General features: G+C 40.8%; 1 protein-coding gene across 1 annotated transcript in view; it reads left to right on the forward strand.

Moving 5' to 3' along the window:
* LOC120027684 (docking protein 6-like) overlaps positions 1–23,578 on the forward strand; it is a 46,184-nt gene that overhangs the window by 11,829 nt on the left and 10,777 nt on the right. Inside the window, exons 3-4 of the mRNA XM_038972677.1 lie at positions 124–262; positions 1,114–1,222. Coding sequence (XP_038828605.1) covers positions 124–262; positions 1,114–1,222 — 248 coding nt within the window. The remainder of the gene's footprint in view (positions 1–123; positions 263–1,113; positions 1,223–23,578) is intronic.

Genomic DNA, 23,578 nt, shown 5'->3' on the forward strand with positions numbered 1-23,578 from the left:
GTAGGCATATCTGTACCTCATGTTTTCTCTGTGTGTTCTAACCTGTGTATGTATCTGTAATAAAACTCTATCGCCCCCTCTCCCCCCCTCTCTCTCTCCCTTCCCCACTCTCTCTGTCTCTAGGATGTGTGACACGGGGGAGGGTCTGTTTACGTTCCAGACGCGGGAGGGAGAGATAATCTACCAGAGAGTCCACTCAGCCACCCTGTCCATCGCACAGCAACACGAGAGGATGATGGTAGAGATGAAGAAGAGCTCACAGGTAACACACACAGACACACATAGTACACACACACACACACATACACACATGCACACATGCACACACAGACACACATAGTACACACACACACACACACACACACACACACACACACACACACACACGCACACGCACACACAGACACACATAGTACACACACATACACACACACACACACACATGCACACACACACACACACATGCACACATGCACACACAGACACACATAGTACACACACATGCACACATGCACACACATATTCCCTGTGGATATGGCCTATGTTTCTATCCTCTCTCTATGGTCAGTATGCTGTATTTACGTATGGTTTTCTAAGGCTTGGTGAGCCCTGGCCGTATGGCCATGTTCCTGGACTCCCTCCATATGGGAATACTGCAGAGTATACTGAAATACATGAATTACATGAAGAGGTTGTGGAACACAGTGGACACTTTGGTTATGGGTCATCATACCACAATTAGGACTTTTAGGTTCTAAAGAGATGTACTTGATATAATTGAAAGAGAAAAATGCAGTGACTGTAGTTTAAAACACACGTTTAGCTTTGGTTTTGTGCTTTATTTCATATCATGGTATTGATCAAATGTTGTGAATTTGTACTGCATGTCATTTGTCCACAATATGCAGTAGCTACCTGTAATGCCGGTGGCTGTTTTTCCTACTTTGCATTCCCTAGAGGTGACTATACCCAGAGATAACAATTGCATCCCAAATTGCCCCCTAATCCCTATCAAAACTAGTGGTCTAAAGTAGTGCACTATATAGACAATCAGCTACCATTTGGGATGCATCCCACACACTGAAGATGATGTTGTTGTTGTCTCTGTTTCAGACCCACTCCAACCAGACGACGTTAACCAAGTCCATTTCTCTGCCTCGCAGTGCCTACTGGCATCACATAATGCGTCAGAACAGCGTGGGAGACATCTACAGCTACCAAGGTACGCACAGCAGAGCTTAGCTAGGCAGCCCAAAAGCATTATCTGAACACGACACGCACGCAGGCACACATTACCAGTAATGCTACCTGCTGGTAATATTGCTAGTAATATTCAATAACCCTGTAGTTCAACAGGACAGTGTAACAGTATCAACATCTGCAACTCTTAAGTCAATCAGTGATTTTATGACAACCAGCAAACAAATTAATGGTTGTATGTCTTCCCACAATGGCAAATCTTTAAAACACAGCTAATAATGTAGGATTACAATATGACATGTCAGACATACAACATGCTCATATGCACCATCGAGAGCATCTTGACTAGCTGCATCACCGCTGGGTATGGCAACTGCTTGGCATCCGACCGCTAGGCGCTATAGAGGGTAGTGGGTATGGCCCAGTACATCACTGTGGCCGAGCTTTCTGCCATCCAGGACCTCTATACCAGGCGGTGTCAGAGGAAGGCCAAAATAATTGTCAAAATAATTGCTACCCAAGCCACAGGCTGTTCTTTCTGGAACCGCACGGCAAGCGTCACCGATGCACCAAGTCTGGACCTAAAAGGTCCCTGAACAGCTTCTAAACCCAAGCCATAAGACTTCTAAACAAAATGACTAAATAGCTAATCCAGTGGTTCTTAACCTTGTTGGTGGTACTGAACCCCACCAGTTTCATATTCGCATTCACCGAACCCTTCATAATTGGAAAAATAAAATATGATTTTTTCAAATTCAAAACATAGGTATATATTTTACTGGTGCACAAAATTAACCGTGCATCAACATCAACACTGTGTGTTCAAAGAACAAAATCATCAAAACATGATTTTCACACAAAAACAAAAACATAATAATGAATATTTACTGCAAATCAGTGTGACTTCTGCTGTTGCCTTTCAGAGACCAGTTCAGAAATGCGCGGCTTCACCTTGGCAAGTGCCACTCTCATGTCATTTTCGCAACAAAGTCTGTTCCTTTTCTTCGTTTTTATGTCCAGAATCCTCGAAAAGGATTGCTCGCAAAGATATGTTGTAACAAACGGTATGAAAATCTCCAGAGCTTTCTTAGCAATAACAGGGTACGTTACCATTTGTTGACACCAAAACGTTGAAAGCGTTGTTGTTCTGAAGAGTTGCTGTTGAACCTGGCTCTGCTGAATTTCAATGATTTCATCGAGGTATTCATCATTGACATCTGTTGTCTCAACACTAAACGTGAACGGCTGTCTCACCCATGCTGGATATGACTCTCTTGTAAGGAAGTATCCGTCGAGAGACTTTGCAAGCTCATCTAAGTGCGTGGCAATTGCTTGCTTCAGTTCCGCGGGTACAGAAATGTCTCCGATTCCAGATACATCTTCGATCTTACTTACACAGTCGTCCAGCAGGGGAAAGTTTGCGAAGTTATCGTTCTCTGTTCGTCGTTTCCATAACGGTAGCTTTTTTTGAAAAGCCTTCAGGTTTTCCTCCGCTTCGATGATGTTGACTCCACCACCCTGCATCTTTTGATTGAGATGATTGAGAGCTGCGAAGATATCAGCCATGTACGCTAAAATGAGAATGAACTCAGAATTTTTGAAGCAATCTGCATGACAATGTTGGTGCTCTTGCAAAAACAGGGCTAATTCCACACGCACGGCAAAAACACGATTCAGCACCTGTCCCCGGGATAACCACCGAACGTTAGAATGGTACAGAAGTACCTCGAATTCAGAGCCCATTTCTTTACACAACTCACTGAAGATGCGGTGCCTCAGAGCACTAATTCGCACATAGTTCACGCATTCCACTACAATTTTTAATACTTCTGCCAGTTTTGGAGGCAAGGTTTGCCAACGCATGCCTGTGCAGAATACAATGCGTAACAATGATGTTTGGTGCATCGGCTTTCACTAGCGCACCAAAACCAGACTTTCTTCCCAGCATGACTGGAGCTCCGTCCGAACAAACTGCAGAAACCATATCCCACGAAAGATTGTTGTCTTTGAAGAAGTCATCCACAAGTTTCTTCACATCGGCTGCCTTAGTTGTTGTAAGAGGCTTACAAAATAAAAAATCTTCCTTTATCACGTTGTCTTTCACATCGCGCACGAATACAGCAAGCTGGCTTAGATTGGAAATGTCTGTGGTCTCGTCGAGTTGAAGGCTGAATTTTGCCGGGCTTGAAATCAGATCTGCAACTACTTGAGCCAAGATGTCTTTGCTCATGTCCTCTATTCTGTCGCTGATGGTGTCATTTGAAAGAGGAATTTGGGATAACTTAACTTCAGCCTCTTTTCCCAGCATGATATTCGCCATCTTCAACACAGCTGGTTTTATGAGTGTTTCACCAATGGTGTGTGGTTTGCCCTGCTTTGCGATCAGGTAAGCAACTTCGTACGATGCTGTGAGGATCGGTTTGTTGATGGGTACAAAGCCGAGAACAGGCAGAGAAGCCTTTTCATCGAATCTGGCTCTCTTCACCTTGAATTCACAGAGCGTTGTGTTCTTGTATTTTCCATCTCCATGCAGCTTAAGGAAGTGTTCTCTTAGTTTTGCCGGTGCTAGACTAGAATTGCTCAACTTGGCATTGCAAATCATGCAGTTAGGACGCTGACTCCCATCACGTTCCGTTATACATGTGAATCCATATTGTACATATTCGTCCGACCACTTTCTTTTTTTGCTCGACATAGTAAGTATGAAGGGATTAAAATATTAAGAAAGAAATCACAAGACGTACCATCACGACAGTCACAAGTCGACTACTGAGCGCACCAAATTCCCTGCAGCACAGATAGGCCAAGCGATGTAGCGTGATCACCTGCCGCCAATGATGGCCAAGCGGGGCGTGTCATCACGAATCATATGAGTAGGATGTGTGTCTTGACCTCCGCCGAACCCCTGAGACTGACTCACCGAACCCCTGGGGTTCGATCGAACCCAGGTTAAGAACCACTGAGCTAATCAAATCGCTACTACCCAAACTACCTGCATTGGCCCTTTTTTGCACTAACTTTCTTGCACTTATTCTATGTACACACACCGGACTCTACCCACACACTCACACATACTTACACTGACACCCCAACACACACACATACGCCCACACACACATACCATGCACACACATGCATACTGGCGCCACACACACAGTCACACACACACTTTCACACTCACCACATACACTGCTGCTACTGTCTATTATATATCCTGTTGTCTAGTCACTTTACCCCTACCTACAGTTGAAGTCGGAAGTTGACATCAAATCAAATCAAAGTTTATTTGTCACGTGCGCCGAATACAACAGGTTTAGAACTTACAGTGAAATGCTCACTTGCAGACTTTAACCAATAGTGCAATGAAGGTATTAGGTGAACAATAGGTAAGTAAAGAAATAAAACAACAGTAAAAATACAGGCTATATACAGTAGCGAGACTATAAAAGTAGCGAGGCTACATACAGACACCGGTTAGTCAGGCTGATTGAGGTAGTATGTACATGTAGATATGGTTAAAGTGATTATGCATATATGATGAACAGAGAGTAGCATTAGCGTAAAAGAGGGGTTGGCGGGTGGTGGGTAGCGGGACACAATTCAGATAGCCCGGTTAGCCAATGTGCGGGAGCACTGGTTGGTCGGCCCAATTGAGGTAGTATGTACATGAATGTATAGTTAAAGTGACTATGCATATATGATAAACAGAGAGTAGCAGCAGCGTAAAAGAGGGGTTGGGGGGGGCACACAATGCAAATAGTCCGGGTAGCCATTTGATTACCTGTTCAGGAGTCTTATGGCTTGTCCTAAGTAAAAACTGTTGAGAAGCCTTTTTGTCCTAGACTTGGCACTCCAGTACCGCTTTCCATGCGGTAGTAGAGAGAACAGTCTATGACTGGGGTGGCTGGGGTCTTTGACACTTTTTAGGGCCTTCCTCTGACACCGCCTGGTGTAGAGGTCCTGGATGGCAGGCAGCTACCCTCTGTAGTGCCTTGCGGTCAGAGGCCGAGCAGTTGCCGTACCAGGCAGTGATGCAACCAGTCAGCATGCTCTTAATGTTGCAGCTGTAGAACGTTTTGAGGATCTCAGGACCCATGCCAAATCTTTTTATTTTCCTGAGGGGGAATAGGCTTTGTCGTGCCCTCTTCACGACTGTCTTGGTGTGTTTGGACCATTCTAGTTTGTTGTTGATGTGGACACCAAGGAACTTGAAGCGCTCAACCTGCTCCACCACAGCCCCGTTGATGAGAATGGGGGCGTGCTCGGTCCTCCTTTTCCTGTAGTCCACAATCATCTCCTTAGTCTTGGTTACATTGAGGGATAGGTTGTTATTCTGGCACCACCTGGCCAGGTCTCTGACCTCCTCCCTATAGGCTGTCTCGTCGTTGTCGGTGATCAGGCCTACCGCTGTTGTGTTGTCTGCAAACTTAATGATGATGTTGGAGTCGTGCCTGGCCATGCAGTCGTGGGTGAACAGGGAGTACAGGAGGGGACTGAGCACGCACCCCTGGGGAGCTCCAGTGTTGAGGATCTGCGTGGCAGATGTGTTGCTACCTACCCTCACCACCTGGGGGCGGCCCGTCAGGAAGTCCAGGATCCAGTTGCAGAGGGAGGTGTTTAGTCCCAGGATCCTTAGCTTAGTGATGAGCTTTGAGGGTTAAACGCTGAGCTGTAGTCAATGATTAGCATTCTCACATAAGTGTTCTTTTTGTCCAGGGGTGAAAGGGCAGTGTGGAGTGCAATAGAGATTGCATCATCTGTGGATCTGTTTGGGGGGTATGCAAATTGGAGTGGGTCTAGGATTTCTGGGATAGTGGTGTTGATGTGAGCCATGACCAACCTTTCAAAGCACTTCATGGCTACGGACGTGGGTGATATGGGTCTGTAGTCATTTAGGCAGGGTGCCTTTGTGTTCTTGGGCACAGGGACTATGGTGGTCTGCTTGAAACATGTTGGTATTACAGATTCAATCAGGGACATGTTGAAAATGTCAGTTAAGACACCTGCCAGTTAGTCAGCACATGCCCGGAGCACACGTCCTGGTAATCCGTCTGGCCCCGCAGCCTTGTGTATATTGATCTGTTTAAAGGTCTTACTCACGTTGGCTACGGAGAGCATGATCACACAGTCGTCCGGAACAGCTAATGCTCTCATGCATGCCTCAGTGTTGCTTGCCTCGAAGCGAGCATAGAAGTTATTTAGCTCGTCTGGTAGGCTCGTGTCACTGGGCAGCTCGCGGCTGTGCTTCCCTTTGTAGTCTGTAATAGTTTGCAAGCCCTGCCACATAAGACGAGCGTCGGAGCCGGTGTGGTATGATTCAATCTTAGCCCTGTATTGACGCTTTGCCTGTTTGATGGTTCGTCACAGGGCATAGCAGGATTTCTTGTAAGCTTCCGGGTTAGAGTCCCGCACCTTGAAAGCGGCAGCTCTACCCTTTAGCTCAGTGTGAATGTTGCCTGTAATCCATGGCTTCTGGTTGGGGTATGTACGTACAGTCACTGTGGGGACGACGTCCTCGATGCACTTATTGATAAAGCCAGTGACTGATGTGGTGTACTCCTCAATGCCATCGGAAGAATCCTGGAACATGTTCCAGTCTGTGATAGCAAAACAGTCCTGTAGTTTAGCATCTGCTTCATCTGACCACTTTTTTATAGACCGTGTCACTGGTGCTTCCTACTTTAATTTTTGCTTGTAAGCAGGAATCAGGAGGATAGAGTTGTGGTCGGATTTACCAAATGGAGGGCGAGGGAGAGCTCTGTACGCGTCTCTGTGTGTGGAGTACAGGTCATCTTTCCCTCTGGTTGCACATTTAACATGTTGATAGAAATTTGGTAGAACTGATTTAAGTTTCCCTGCATTAAAGTCTCCGGCCACTAGGAGCGCCGCCTCTGGGTGAGTGGTTTCCTGTTTGCCTATTTCCTTATACAGCTGACTGAGTGCAGTCTTAGTGCCAGCATCTGTCTGTGGTGGTAAATAAACAGCCACGAAAAGTATAGCTTTTCCAACTTAGGTTGGAGTCATTAAAACTCATTTTTCAACCACTCCACAAATTTCTTGTCAACAAACTTGGCAAGTCGGGGAGGACATTTACTTTGTGCATGATACAAGTAATTTTTCCAACAATTGTTTACAGACAGATTATTTCACTTATAATTCACTGTATCACAATTCCAGTGGGTCAGACGTTTACATACACTAAGTTGACTGTGCCTTTAAACAGCGTGGAAAATTCCAGAAAATGATGTCATGGCTTTAGAAGCTTATGTTAGGCTAATTGACATAATTTGAGTCAATTGGAGGTGTACCTGTGGATGTATCTCAAGGCCTACCTTCAAACTCAGTGCCTCTTTGCTTGACATCATGGGAAAATCAAAAGAAATCAGCCAATAATTGTAGACCTCCACAAGTCTGGTTCATCCTTGGGAGCAATTTCCAAATGCCTGAAGGTACCACGTTCATCTGTACAAACAATAGTACTCCAGTATAAACACCATGGGACCACGCAGCCATCATACCGCTCAGGAAGGAGATGCATTCTGTCTCCTAGAGATGAACGTGCTTTGGTGCGAAAAGTGCAACTCAATCCCGGAAAAACAGCAAAGGACCTTGTGAAGATCCTGGAGGAAACAGGTACAAAAGTATCTATATCCACAGTAAAACGAGTCCTATATCAACATAACCTGAAAGGCCGCTCAGCAAGGAAGAAACCACTGCTCCAAAACTCCCATAAAAAAAGCCAGACTACGGTTTGCAACTGCACATGGGGACAAAGATCGTACTTTTTGGAGAAATGTCCTCTGGTCTGATGAAACAAAAATAGAACTGTTTGGCTATAATGACCATTGTTATGTTTGGAGGAAAAAGGGGGAGGCTTGCAAGCCAAAGAACACCATCCAAACCGTGAAACACAGGGGTGGCAGCATCATGTTGTGGGGGTGCTTTGCTGCAGGAGGGACTGGTGCACTTCACAAAATAGATGGCATCATGAGGAGGAAAATTATGTGGATATATTGAAGCAACATCTCAAGACATCAGTCAGAATGTTAAAGCTTAGTCGCAAATGGGTCTTCCAAATGGACAATGACCCCAAGCATTCTTCCAAAGTTGTGGCAAAATGGCTTAAGGACAACAAAGTCAAGGTATTGGAGTGGCCATCACAAAGCCCTGACCTCAATCCTATCGAAAATTTGTGAGCAGAACTAAAAAAGTGTGTGCGAGCAAGGAGACCTACACACCTGACTCAGGTACACCAGCTCTGTCAGGAGGAATGGGCCAAAATTCACCCAATTTATTGTGGGAAGCTTGTGGAAGGCTACCCGAAATGTTTGACCCAAGTTAAACAATTGAAAGGCAATGCTACCAAATACTAATTGAGTGTATGTAAACTTCTGACCCACTGGGAATGTGATGAAAGAAATAAAAGCTGAAATAAATAATTCTCTCAACTATTATTCTGACATTTCACATTCTTAAAATAAAGTGGTGATCCTAACTGACCTAAGACAGGAATTCTTTACTAGGATTAAATGTCAAGAATTGTGAAAAACTGAGTTTAAATTTATTTAACTAAGGTGTATGTAAACGTCCGACTTCAACTGTATATGTACAGTACATATCTATCTCAATTACCTCGTACCCCTGCACATCGACTCGGTACTGGTACTCCCTATATATAGCCATGTTATTTTCTACTCCCTGTATATAGCGATGTTATTTTCTACTCCCTGTATATAGCGATATTATTTTCTACTCCCTGTATATAGCCATGTTATTTTCTACTCCCTATATATAACCATGATATTTTCTACTCCCTGTATATAGCCATGTTATTTTCTACTCCCTATATATAACCATGTTATTTTCTACTCCCTGTATATAGCCATGTTATTTTCTACTCCCTATATATAACCATGTTATTTTCTACTCCCTGTATATAGCCATGTTATTTCTACTCCCTATATATAACCATGTTATTTTCTACTCCCTGTATATAACCATGTTATTTTCTACTCCCTGTATATAGTCATGTTATTTTCTACTCCCTGTATATAGCCATGTTATTTTATACTCCCTGTATATAGCCATGTTATTTTCTACTCCCTATATATAACCATGTTATTTCTACTCCCTGTATATAGCGATATATTTTCTACTCCCTGTATATAACCATGTTATTTTCTACTCCCTGTATATAGCCATGTTATTTTCTATTCCCTGTATATAGCCATGTTAAAGCTACTCCCTGTATACAGCCATGTTATTTTATACTCCCTGTATATGGCCATGTTATTACCTGGTACTCCCTGTATATAGCCATGTTATTTTCTACTCCCTATATATAATCATGTTATTACCTGGTACTCCCTGTATATAGCCATGTTATTTTCTACTCCCTGTATATAGCCATTTTATTTTCCACTCCCTGTATATAACCATGTTATTTTCTACTCCCTGTATAAAGCCATGTTATTTTCTACTCCCTGTATAAAGCCATGTTATTTTCTACTCCCTATATATAGCCATGTTATTTTATACTCCCTATATATAGCCATGTTATTTTCTACTCCCTGTATATGGCCATGTTATTACCTGGTACTCCCTGTATATAGCCATGTTATTTTCTACTCCCTGTATATAACATTTACATTTACATTTAAGTCATTTAGCAGACGCTCTTATCCAGAGCGACTTACAAATTGATGTTATTTTCTACTCCCTGTATAAAGCCATGTTATTTTCTACTCCCTGTATATAGCCATGTTATTTTATACTCCCTATATATAGCCATGTTATTTCTACTTCCTGTATATGGCCATGTTATTACCTGGTACTCCCTTTATATAGCCATGTTATTTTCTACTCCCTGTATATAACATTTACATTTACATTTAAGTCATTTAGCAGACGCTCTTATCCAGAGCGACTTACAAATTGATGTTATTTTCTACTCCCTGTATAAAGCCATGTTATTTTCTACTCCCTGTATATAGCCATGTTATTTTATACTCCCTGTATATAGCCATGTTATTTTCTACTCCCTATATATAGCCATGTTATTTTCTACTCCCTGTATATAGCCATGTTATTTTCTATTCCCTGTATATAGCCATGTTATTTCTACTCCCTGTATACAGCCATGTCATTTTCTACTCCCTATATATAGCCATGTTATTCATACTCCTTGTATACAGCCATGTTATTTTCTACTCCCTGTATATAGCCATGTTATTTTCTACTCCCTATATATAGCCATGTTATTTTCTACTCCCTGTATATAGCCATGTTATTTTCTATTCCCTGTATATAGCCATGTTATTTTCTATTCCCTGTATATAGCCATGTTATTTCTACTCCCTGTATACAGCCATGTCATTTTCTACTCCCTGTATACAGCCATGTTATTTTATACTCCCTGTATATAGCCATGTTATTTTCTACTCCCTATATATAGCCATGTTATTTTCTACTCCCTGTATATAGCCATGTTATTTTCTATTCCCTGTATATAGCCATGTTATTTTCTATTCCCTGTATATAGCCATGTTATTTCTACTCCCTGTATACAGCCATGTCATTTTCTACTCCCTGTATACAGCCATGTTATTTTATACTCCCTGTATATAGCCATGTTATTTATACTCCCTGTATATAGCCATGTTATTTTATACTCCCTGTATATAGCCATGTTATTTCTACTCCCTGTATATGGCCATGTTATTACCTGGTACTCCCTTTATATAGCCATGTTATTTTCTACTCCCTGTATATAACATTTACATTTACATTTAAGTCATTTAGCAGACGCTCTTATCCAGAGCGACTTACAAATTGATGTTATTTTCTACTCCCTGTATAAAGCCATGTTATTTTCTACTCCCTGTATATAGCCATGTTATTTTCTACTCCCTGTATATAGCCATGTTATTTTCTACTCCCTATATATAGCCATGTTATTTTCTACTCCCTGTATATAGCCATGTTATTTTCTATTCCCTGTATATAGCCATGTTATTTCTACTCCCTGTATACAGCCATGTCATTTTCTACTCCCTATATATAGCCATGTTATTTATACTCCTTGTATACAGCCATGTTATTTTCTACTCCCTGTATGTAGCCATGTTATTTTCTACTCCCTATATATAGCCATGTTATTTTCTACTCCCTGTATATAGCCATGTTATTTTCTATTCCCTGTATATAGCCATGTTATTTTCTACTCCCTGCATATGGCCATGTTATTTTCTACTCCCTATATATAATCATGTTATTACCTGGTACTCCCTGTATATAGCCATGTTATTTTCTACTCCCTGTATATAGCCATTTTATTTTCTACTCCCTGTATATAACCATGTTATTTTCTACTCCCTGTATAAAGCCATGTTATTTTCTACTCCCTGTATATAGCCATGTTATTTTCTACTCCCTATATATAGCCATGTTATTTTATACTCCCTGTATATAGCCATGTTATTTTCTACTCCCTGTATATAACCATGTTATTTTCTACTCCCTGTATAAAGCCATGTTATTTTCTACTCCCTGTATATAGCCATGTTATTTTCTACTCCCTGTATATAGCCATGTTATTTTCTACTCCCTATATATAGCCATGTTATTTTATACTCCCTGTATATAGCCATGTTATTTTCTACTCCCTATATATGGCCATGTTATTACCTGGTACTCCCTGTATATAGCCATGTTATTTTCTACTCCCTGCATATGGCCATGTTATTTTCTACTCCCTATATATAATCATGTTATTACCTGGTACTCCCTGTATATAGCCATGTTATTTTCTACTCCCTGTATATAGCCATGTTATTTTCTACTCCCTATATATAGCCATGTTATTTTCTACTCCCTGTATATAGCCATGTTATTTTCTACTCCCTATATATAGCCATGTTATTTTATACTCCCTGTATATAGCCATGTTATTTTCTACTCCCTGTATATGGCCATGTTATTACCTGGTACTCCCTGTATATAGCCATGTTATTTTCTACTCCCTGTATATAGCCATGTTATTTTCTACTCCCTGTATATAGCCATGTTATTTTCTACTCCCTGTATATAGCCATGTTATTTTCTACTCCCTGCATATGGCCATGTTATTTTCTACTCCCTATATATAATCATGTTATTACCTGGTACTCCCTGTATATAGCCATGTAATTTCTACTCCCTGTATATAACCATGTTATTTTCTACTCCCTGTATATAGCCATGTTATTTTCTACTCCCTGTATATAGCCATGTTATTGTCTACTCCCTATATATAGCCATGTTATATTCTACTCCCTGTATATAGCCATGTTATTACCTGGTACTCCCTATATATAGCCATGTTATGTTCTACTCCCTGTATATAACCATGTTATTACCTGGTACTCCCTGTATATAACCATGTTATTTTCTACTCCCTGTATATAGCCATGTTATTTTCTACTCCCTGTATATAACCATGTTATTTTCTACTCCCTGTATATAACCATGTTATTTTCTACTCCCTGTATATAACCATGTTATTTTCTACTCCCTGTATATAACCATGTTATTTTCTACTCCCTGTATATAACCATGTTATTTTCTACTCCCTGTATATAACCATGTTATTTTCTACTCCCTGTATATAGCCATGTTATTTTCTACTCCCTGTATATAGCCATGGTATTTTCTACTCCCTGTATATAACCATGTTATTTTATACTCCCTGTATATAGCCATGTTATTTTGCTACTCCCTGTATATAGCCATGTTATTACCTGGTACTCCCTATATATAGCCATGTTATTTTCTACTCCCTGTATATAACCATGTTATTACCTGGTACTCCCTGTATATAACCATGTTATTTTCTACTCCCTGCATATGGCCATGTTATTTTCTACTCCCTGTATATAGCCATGTTATTTTCTACTCCCTGTATATAGCCATGTTATTTTCTACTCCCTGTATATAGCCATGTTATTTTCTACTCCCTGTATATAGCCATGTTATTTTCTACTCCCTATATATAGCCATGTTATTTTCTACTCCCTGTATATAGCCATGTTATTTTCTACTCCCTGTATATAGCCATGTTATTTTCTACTCCCTGTATATAGCCATGTTATTTTCTACTCCCTGTATATAGCCATGTTATTTTCTACTCCCTGTATATAGCCATGTTATTTTCCACTCCCTGTATATAGCCATGTTATTTTCCACTCCCTGTATATAGCCATGGTATTTTCTACTCCCTGTATATAGCCATGTTATTTTCTACTCCCTGTATATAGCCATGTTATTTTCTACTCCCTGTATATAGCCAAAATATTTTTCCTCGTTATTTCTATTCGTTATTCACTGTGTATTTAATACTTGTGTCACTATTTCTATTTTTTATTACATGTATTACCTTATCTTTAACTCTGCATTGTTGGAAAAGTAGCCTTAAGTAAGCATTTCACTGTTAGTCTACACCTGTTGTGTACGAAGCATCTGACAAATACAATTTGATTTGATTTCAAGCACATTTCTCTCCACTGTTTTCCTCTTACCAAGCATTTTAATCTGCTGTTTTCCTCTTACCAAGCATTTTAATCTGCTGTTTTCCTCTTACCAAGCATTTTAATCTGCTGTTTTCCTCTTACCAAGCATTTTAAGCTGCTGTTTTCCTCTTACCAAGCATTTTAATCTGCTGTTTTCCTCTTACCAAGCATTTTAAATCTGCTGTTTTCCTCTTACCAAGCATTTTAATCTGCTGTTTTCCTCTTACCAAGCATTTTAATCTGCTGTCTTCCTCTTACCAAGCATTTTAATCTGCTGTTTTCCTCTTACCAAGCATTTTAATCTGCTGTCTTCTTCTCCATTTGGAAAGCCGCAGCACTTATGCTCCCAACCCAGGGCTCTGCTCCCCTTGTCACAACAAGATTCTCTTATGAGACTGCATGTTGTTCTCAAGCCAGTGCAAAGTCAAAATGCTTTCTATTGCATTCTACGTCGTCTTCTCCTTTCCTAAGACTACATTTCTGCATGAAGGTACTGCAACTTTTTTCTACGGTCAATACGGCCTCGTTCAGTCATGATCGTAGTCTCACAATTCTTCCCGGCAAGTGTTTGCAATGGCTTCAGACATCTCCTCTAGTTCTACAGGGTCTGCCACATGGCATATATCAAACATTCATAGCACGGACTGTGTGAACAGGGAGCGCGCACACACACACACATACATCTTGTACAGCTAACCTTGTGGGGTTAGCTCCTAACGTAATTCTAACCCTAACACTAATTCTAATTCTAACCTTAACCCTAAACCCACTTGAAATAGCATGTTCAATGAACATGAATATAAATAAAGACATTTTAATGAATTATATGAAGAGTGCCATGGTCCTCTTTTTTCTTTTTTATGACCAATTTACACGTCCACGTCCACACACACGTGTGTACATGTTTGGCCAAATCGAGAACGAAGATAGTATCACCAATACCAGGTTAGTTGAAAAATCTATGGCATCGTTTTGTTTAGGCAAACCTGTAGTGGATTCAAAAAATCTTTAGTTATATCACATTATGTGGTTTACAATCTGTAGCTAAGACATATGTAATAACCATGTCAAGTCACTATGTAGGGTTGCTATACAGTTCAATAGATAAACAGATCTGGGAAATTGAGGAGACACTGGTTAGACATGTTAAAGGCAGACTTGGCTCTTTTGGTTGATGGCAGCCATGTTTTATCCTCACTCTGCAGCTAATACCCCTTACCCCTCTTTTTTATTTATTTTATTTCACCTTTATTTAACCAGGTAGGCTAGTTGAGAACAAGTTCTCATTTACAACTGCGACCTGGCCAAGATAAAGCAAAGCAGTGCGACACAAACAACACAGAGTTACACATGGAATAAACAAAACATAGTCAATAATACAGTAGAACAAAAGAAAACAAAAAGTCTATGTACAGTGAGTGCAAATGAGGTAAGATAAGGGAGTTAAGGCAATAAATAGGCCATGGTGGCGAAGTAATTACAATATAGCAATTAAACACTGGAATGGTAGATGTGCAGAAGATGAATGTGCAACTAAAGATACTGGGGTGCAAAGGAGCAAGATAAAAAAATTAATTACAGTATGGGGATGAGGTAGGTAGATAGATGGGCTGTTTACAGATGTGCTATGTACAGGTGCAGTGATCTGTGAGCTGCTCTGACAGCTGGCGCTTAAAGCTAGTGAGGGAGATATGAGTCTCCAGCTTCAGAGATTTCTGCAGTTCGTTCCAGTCATTGGCAGCAGAGAACTGGAAGGAAAGACGACCAAAGGAGGAATTGGCTTTGGGGGTGACCAATGAGATATACCTGCTGGAGCGCGTGCTACGAGTGGGTGCTGCTATGGTGACCAGTGAGCTGAGATAATGCGAGGCTTTACCTAGCAGAGACTTGTAGATAACCTGTAGCCAGTGGGTTTGGCGACGAGTATGAAGCGAGGGCCAACCAACGAGAGCGTACAGGTCGCAATGGTGGGTAGTGTATGGGGCTTTGGTGACAAAACGGATGGCACTGTGATAGACTGCATCCAGTTTGTTGAGTAGAGTGTTGGAGGCTACTTTATAGATGACATCACCGAAGTCGAGGATCGGTAGGATGGTCAGTTTTACGAGGGTATGTTTGGCAGCATGAGTGAAGGATGCTTTTTTGCGATATAGGAAGCCGATTCTAGATTTAATTTTGGATTGGAGATGCTTAATGTGAGTCTGGAAGGAGAGTTTACAGTCTAACCAGACAGCTAGGTATTTGTAGTTGTCCACGTATTCTAAGTCAGAGCCGTCCAGAGTAGTGATGCTGGACGGGCGAGCAGGTGCGGGCAGTGATTGGTTGAAGAGCATGCATTTAGTTTTACTTGCATTTAAGAGCAGTTGGAGGCCACGGAAGGAGAGTTGTATGGCATTGAAGCTCGTCTGGAGGTTAGTTAACACAGTGTCCAAAGAGGGGCCAGAAGTATACAGAATGGTGTCGTCTGCGTAGAGGTGTATCAGAGAATCACCAGCAGCAAGAGCAACATCATTGATGTATACAGAGAAGAGAGTCGGCCCGAGAATTGAACCCTGTGGCACCACCATAGAGACTGCCAGGGGTCTGGACAACAGGCCCTCCGATTTAACACACTGAACTCTGTCTGAGAAGTAGTTGGTAAACCAGGCGAGACAATCCTTTGAGAAACCAAGGCTGTCGAGTCTGCCAATAAGAATGTGGTGATTGACAGAGTCGAAAGCCTTGGCCAGGTCGATGAATATGGCTGCACAGTAATGTCTCTTATCGATGGCGGTTATGATGTCGTTTAGTTTGCAGTTCTTTCAGAACATCAGCTATCTGGTTTTGGGTGAAGGAGAAATGGTGGAGGCTTTGGCGGATTGCTGTGGAGGGTGCCGGGCAGTTGACCGGGGTAGGGGTGTTTGACCGGGGTAGGGGTGCCGGGCAGTTGACCGGGGTGGTGACAGTGTTTCCTATTCTCAGAGCAGTGGGCAGCTGGGAGGAGGTGCTCTTATTCTCCATGGACATTTCAGTGTCCCAGAACTTTTTTTGAGTTAGTACTCCAGGATACAAATTTCTGTTTGGAAAAAGCTAGCCTGCCTCTCATCTTGAGCCTGTTTTCTATGTTGAAACTTGAAATATGGGGCATCTCCCACACCAGGCATAGGACCTCAACCTTCTCCGGATGACTCTATACACACAACATGAGATCACTGAACACACATGCATCTCTATACACACACACATAAATACATGTGCACGTAAACACGCGCACACTTTTTGCAATTCATGAATCAGTGGAGTATTAAAGCATTTGGACCTGATTCCCTGGGTCTCACTTTGCCAATGATGAATCTATACTACAATAATGTGATAAAACAGCAAAATAACTGCATTATTATCGATAACGAGGTGAGATATGTAAGATGACGTATATGGACCAGACTAGCCCCCTGTGTTTCAGTGGGCCCGTAATGATCATATAATATAGCAAGCATATGATAACCTTATAATACCATTATTATTACTATATTAATACTGTATATTAACTGAGTTTGGGCTGATGTGGGTGTACGTGGAGGTGAGAGATACTAGACAGAACGTGTGGACCAGACTAGCCCCTGTGATGAATCTATAATAAAGCTTATGTTAAAAAATCCAGTATAGTAACAGTACAGTGACTATATTAATACTGACTATGGGCTGATTTGGGTGTGGGTGGAGGTGAGAGTGTTAGATTAGCCCCCTATGTGTCACTGTGCCGTGATGAATCTGCAATCAGCATGCTTAATTGGCTGAGTCATGGTCGGGTTGTGTTTAAATACCCATGAGTCCTCTGGAATAATGAAGGAACACTGGTTCTTGTCCCATCCAGCTTTGCTGCTTTGCTATATGTTTATTTATTTATTTTTCTCTCTCATTCAGTTAATCAGAGAACCAGAAATAAATGAGTTGCTTTTTGTGTGTATGCGAAAGTTTCTGTTTCGATTAGACTTGGGCTGAAATGTTAGAGACTTCTAGGAAAGTTTTGGTTTGCTTGCAAATTAAATGGGTACAGGCAAGGTAGCAGTGGAAACTGAATGAATATAAACCATACACTTATTTGAACCATTTCAATAATGGTGAGATACAGAGAGAAACTGCATTAAAGGTCCAATGCAGCCATTTTTATCTCAATATCAAATACTTTCTAGGTAATATTATAGTAACTTACTGTGATTGTTTTGATTAAAATGTTTGACAAGAAACAAAAACAGCTTCTTAGCAAAGAGCAATTTCTCAAGCAAGAATTTTGTTAGGGCGTCTGGGAGGGGTTTGATTGGGGAGGGTAAAATGGAAAACTAGCTGTTATTGGCAGAGAGGTTTGTAACTCTCTTTCTTAATTGGTATATTAAGTAAGTTACCGCCTCGGGATGTTACTATCCCACCAAAACAGGCAGAAATTTCAGGCAGTCTTTTCAAACAGCTTTTACACTGAAATGAAATTGTCATCATTTTTAGATTTTCACAGTATTATTCCAGCCTCATAGTGTGAAAATACATATAACACACAGGCAAATTTTGTTTTTGAATGCACTGGACCTTTAATAAACCTTGACAGGCAGATCGGTTTTAAGTACTCATGTCAAAAGCAGCAGGTTGAGGAGTAATACTGTATATTCACATAAATGAAGAACACTACATGAATTGGCATTTGACATTTGAAGATAGTACACTCTTAGAAAAAAAGGTTATATCTACAACCTAAAAGGGTTGTTTGCCTGTCCCCGTAGGATAACCCTTTGAGAATCATTTTTTGTTCCAGGTAGAACCCTTTTGAGGTCCATGTAGAACCCTTTCCACAAAGGTTACTACATGGAACCCAAAAGTGTTCTAGATTGAACCCAAAAGAGTTCTCCTATGGGGACAGCCGAAGAACACTTTTGGAACCCTTTTTTCTAAGAGTGTACATTTCCCTCAGTATGCCATGCGTTGGTGACATAGAGTGCCTTCAGAAAGTATTCACACCCCTTTAAAAAAAGATATTTAAAATAATATATACAGTACCAGTCAAAAGTTTGGACACACCTACTCATTCCAGGGTTTAGCTTTATTTTTTTTACTATTTTCTACATTGTAGAATAATAGTGAAGACATCAAAACTATAAAATAACACATATGGAATCACGTAGTAACCAAAAAAGTGTTAAAAATCTATATTATTATAACGTTTCAGGTAAGACGCAAATGCCTTCTGTGTTGAAGTAACAATGTTTATTACAGCAACAGGGGCAGACAAACGACAGGTCAAGGCAGGCAGAGGTCGATAATCCAGAGTGGTGGGGCAAAGGTACAGGACGGCAGGCAGGCTCAGAGTCAGGAGCAGGCAGAGTGGTCAGGCAGGCGGGCTCAGAGTCAGGAGCAGGCAGAGTGGTCAGGCAGGCGGGCTCAGAGTCCGGACAGGCAAGGGTCAAAACCAGGAGGGCAAGAAAAGAGAGACTGGGGAAAAGCAGGAACTGAGAAAAATGCTAGTTGACTTGACAAACAAGACAAACTGGCAACAGACAAACAGAAAACACATGTATAAATACACAGGAGATAACGGGGAAGATGGGCGACACCTGGAGGGGGGTGGAGACAATCACAAGGACAGGTGAAACAGATGAGGGCGTGACAATTATTTAGATTAGAGATTCTTCAAATTAGCCACCCTTTGCCTTGATGTGGCTATTTGAAGAATCTAAAATATATTTTGATGTGTGTAACACTTTTTTAGTTACTACATTATTCCATATGTGTTATTTCACAGTTTTGATGTCTTCACTATTATTCTACAATGTAGAAAATAGTAAAAATAAAGAAAAACCCTTGAATGAGTTGGTGGGTCCAAACTTTTGAATGGTACTATACATTTACAACAACAAAAAATATATGGGGATATAATATAATAAGTTGCTCTGTGTGCAATAACAATGGTTAAGATGATTTTTGAGCATCTATCCCATCTCTGTGCCACACACAATTATAGAGAAGTGAATTTCAAGGACAGATTCAACCACAAAGACCAGGGAGGTTGTCCAATGCCTCACAAAGAAGGGCAGTTGCCGGAGAGGAAGGAAACTACTCAGGGGTTTCACCATGAGACGAATTATGATTTTAAAACAATTACAGAGTTTGGCTGTGATAGGAGAAAACTGAGGATGGATCAGCAACATCGTAGTTACTTCACAATACTAACCTAAATGACAGAGTGAAAAGAAGGAAGCCTGTACAGATAACACATATTTCAAAACATGCATCATGTTTGCAATAAGGCACTGAAGTAAGACTGCAAAAAATGTGGCAAACAAATAACATTTTGGTCCTGAATACAGAGCGCTATGTTTGGGGCAAATCCAACACAACACATCACTGATTACCAGTCTTCAAATTTTCAAAAATGGGGGTGGCTGCATCATGTTATGGGTATGGGTGTCATCGGCAAAGACTAGGTCGTTTTTTTCAATTAAAAAAAAGGAATAGAGATATGCACAGGCAAAATCCAATAGAAAAATCTGGTTCAGTCTGCTTTCCAACACACACTGGGAGACAAATTCACCTTTCAGCAGGACAATAACCTAAAACACATGGCCAAATATACGCTGGAGTTGCTTACTAAGACAACATTGAATGTTCCCTGAGTGGCCTAGTTACCGTTTTGACTTAAGTCGCCTTGAAAATCTATGGCAAGACTTGAAAATGGCTGTCTAGCTGTGCTCACATGGACTCCCAAGTGGCGCAGTAGTCTAAGACTCTGCAGCTCAGTGCTAGAGGTGTCACTACAGACAACCTGGTTCGAATCCAGACTATCACAACCAGCCGTGATTGGGAGTCCCATAGGGTGGTGCACAATTGGCCCAGCGTCGTCTGAGTTTGGCCGGTGTAGGCTGTCATTGTAAATAAGAATGTGTTCTTAACTAACTTGCCTAGTTAAATGACCAGCTTGAAGAATAATGGGCAAATATTATACAATCCAGGTATGCAAAGCTCTTAAAGACTTACCCCAAGCCAACTCCTCATTTGACCGCCTTTCCTTCCAGTTCTCTGCTGCCAATGACTGGAACGAATTGCAAAAATCACTGAAGCTGGAGTCTTATATCTCCCTCACTAACTTTAAGCATCAGCTGTCAGAGCAGCTTACCGATCATTGCACCTGTACACAGCTCATATGTAAATAGCCCACCCAACTACCCCATATTGTTATTTATTTTTCTCCTTTGCACCCCAGTATCTCAACTTGCACATTCATCTTCTGCACATCTATCACTCCAGTGTTTAATTGCTAAATTGTAATTATTTCGCCACTATGGCCTATTTATTGCCTTACCTCCCTAATCTTACATTTGCACACACTTGTCGTGTCTTTGGCATTATTAAACTGAAGACTGTTAGTTTATCAAATCAATTCTCTGTAATTATTATTACGTGATTAACTAATCAGGTAAATGTAATTAACTAGGAAGTCAGGGCACCAAGGAAAATATTCAGATTACAAAGTTATAATTTTCCTAATATAATTTTCAGATATTTTAATATCTGATCAATTAGTCTTCTAATTAATGAGTTATTCTTTACCTCACGTTAGTCTCATTCCAAACGTCGTAAATTGTTGGTTATCTGCACGAACCCAGTCTTCACTATGAGTCATCCATACATCAATCGTCTCAATCATTTATTTATTAGCTAACTAAATAATCACAGAAATGCACAAACAAACAAACAAACAAAGTAGATATGGTTACAAGGAAATGATAGGGGAATGTGCCCTAGTGGGCTAAACCGGCATGGCGGCTTGGTAGACAAAGGGACTGAGAAGGGCCCAAAAGACAAAAGAGTCACTACACAGTTGATAATTAGAACAATTGAAATGCAACTCCTTTGCACATGAACGCTCACTCATTCGGGAATAATTGCAATCAATATATATATTTACGCTCAGTGTGTCGTCGTGATCTCTGTTGGAAAGTTTGTTTCTGTTGGAGAGTTTGTCCACACTCTCTCTCTTCCGTGGTTAGAATGGATAGTTCAGAGTCCCATTCAGAAATGTTGTTATAGGATAGATGTTTCGGCGGTTGTCTGTCCTCGCATTCATGGGTACTTAATTTCTAGCTGCAGACTAGTAATTAGTATCAAAGATTTGCTCTTATTATGTCGGTATCGATAGTCTCAGAGTTTCAACAACCATTACAACCTTAGCTTATACTCAGGTTTATGGTCTCTACTCAAACCTTAGCCCTCTCGATAATCGAGGTAAGCTGGTCTGAATGGAATTCCTCTCGGTGGGGGTTATATTTGTAACAGTAGAAAGGGGCTGTCCCATGACGCCAGATCAATGTCTGTGCTCATGGGGCGGGCCAATGATTTAGTTAAACTCCAAAGGGAATTGGAGTTTCCTTCGTTAAACAGTTTAAAATCACATTACATAATTTAAAAAATATTTTCATCTTTACTCATTCATTTTATACAACAATTAGATGCAAGCCTCACAACTGAGACTCTTGTATAAACAGAGTTATGGTAATGTGGCTGTATTGTCTTTCCTGAGGTCACGAAATTGTACAAAACAGACCAGTTCGTATCTGGCTACTTCACCGACCGTTTATACCTTCTCCAGAACATGAATATTGTTCAGTTCTCAAGTTCTGTGATGTGGAAGAAGTTCCTTTGTTCTCTCTATGAAAACTCACTCTCTCTTATACTCTGGCCACGAGGAGAAAACTCCTCTAGGAATGTATGACCTGCCTAACAGAGCCTGTTAGTAGGGGGAAGACAGAGAGGTGGTGAGAGAGAGAGGGGGATGGTGCAGAGAGAGGGGGATGGTACTCGCTATCCCCAAGGAGGGCAACGTCATGACACACTGTATACAGATTTTTCTACTGTGTTATTGACTGTACGTTTGTTTATCCCTTGTGTAACTCCATGTTGTTGTTTTTGTCGCACTGCTTTGCTTTATCTTGGCCAGGTTGCAGTTGTAAATGAGAACTTGTTCTCAACTGGCCTACCTGGTTAAATAAAGGTGAAATAAAAATAAAATAAAATCACAGCTGTAATCTCTGCCAAAGGTCACATAACATTTGAATCCCACTTTGTAACATACAATTTGTAGTAAGTCAAGAGTTGTGAATATTTTCTGAAGGCATTGTATGCAAAGAATGTATATCTCAACACCAGACCATTGCAAAATGTTTCATCTTCAATTGAAATGTGTTTCCTACCCACTCATTTACTCTTTCTGTTTCTCCTATGTACTTGATACTTTAAATCAGTAAATATATAGAGAAAAAAACAGACCCTTAGTCAAAGAAGATATCAATCATATTTCCTCTCTTAGATGATTGTAAAAGTCTTACTAATAACCATAAGATAAAATGACTGGCTTTTTATATCCTTACATATGCTCCATGTTTTATAGAAGGCCGTTTTTTCCTTTGAGAGAGGAGAATGGTGCTGTTTGTTTCCCACTGAGAGATTGATGATGCATCAAAATAATAAGTGCACTTTAAAGTTTTAAAGGCAAGATAAAAAATCAAGCCCCAACGCCTGTCTGAAACGGTTCAATTACCCCAACTGATATTGGAATGGAAATGCACAAGAATGGCTGGTTTTAGAGATAATTGTTCAGTTATTTCTCTCTCTCCTCTCTGTCTGTGTCCCTGCCTCCCTCTACCTCTCTCTCTGTCTATCCCTTTTTCTCTGCCCCCCCCACTCACGTAAACACTCTCATTCTCTCTCCCTCTCTGAAACGCATCGTTCAACAGTTATCCGCCTATCCGCAGCAGCAGCGGTAGCAATTCTAATAGCAGTGTTCTTATTTGATCCTTTCAGAGTGATAAAAG

Source organism: Salvelinus namaycush, chromosome 33 (assembly GCF_016432855.1).
Source record: "Salvelinus namaycush isolate Seneca chromosome 33, SaNama_1.0, whole genome shotgun sequence".
Classification (NCBI taxonomy): Eukaryota; Metazoa; Chordata; class Actinopteri; order Salmoniformes; family Salmonidae; genus Salvelinus; species Salvelinus namaycush.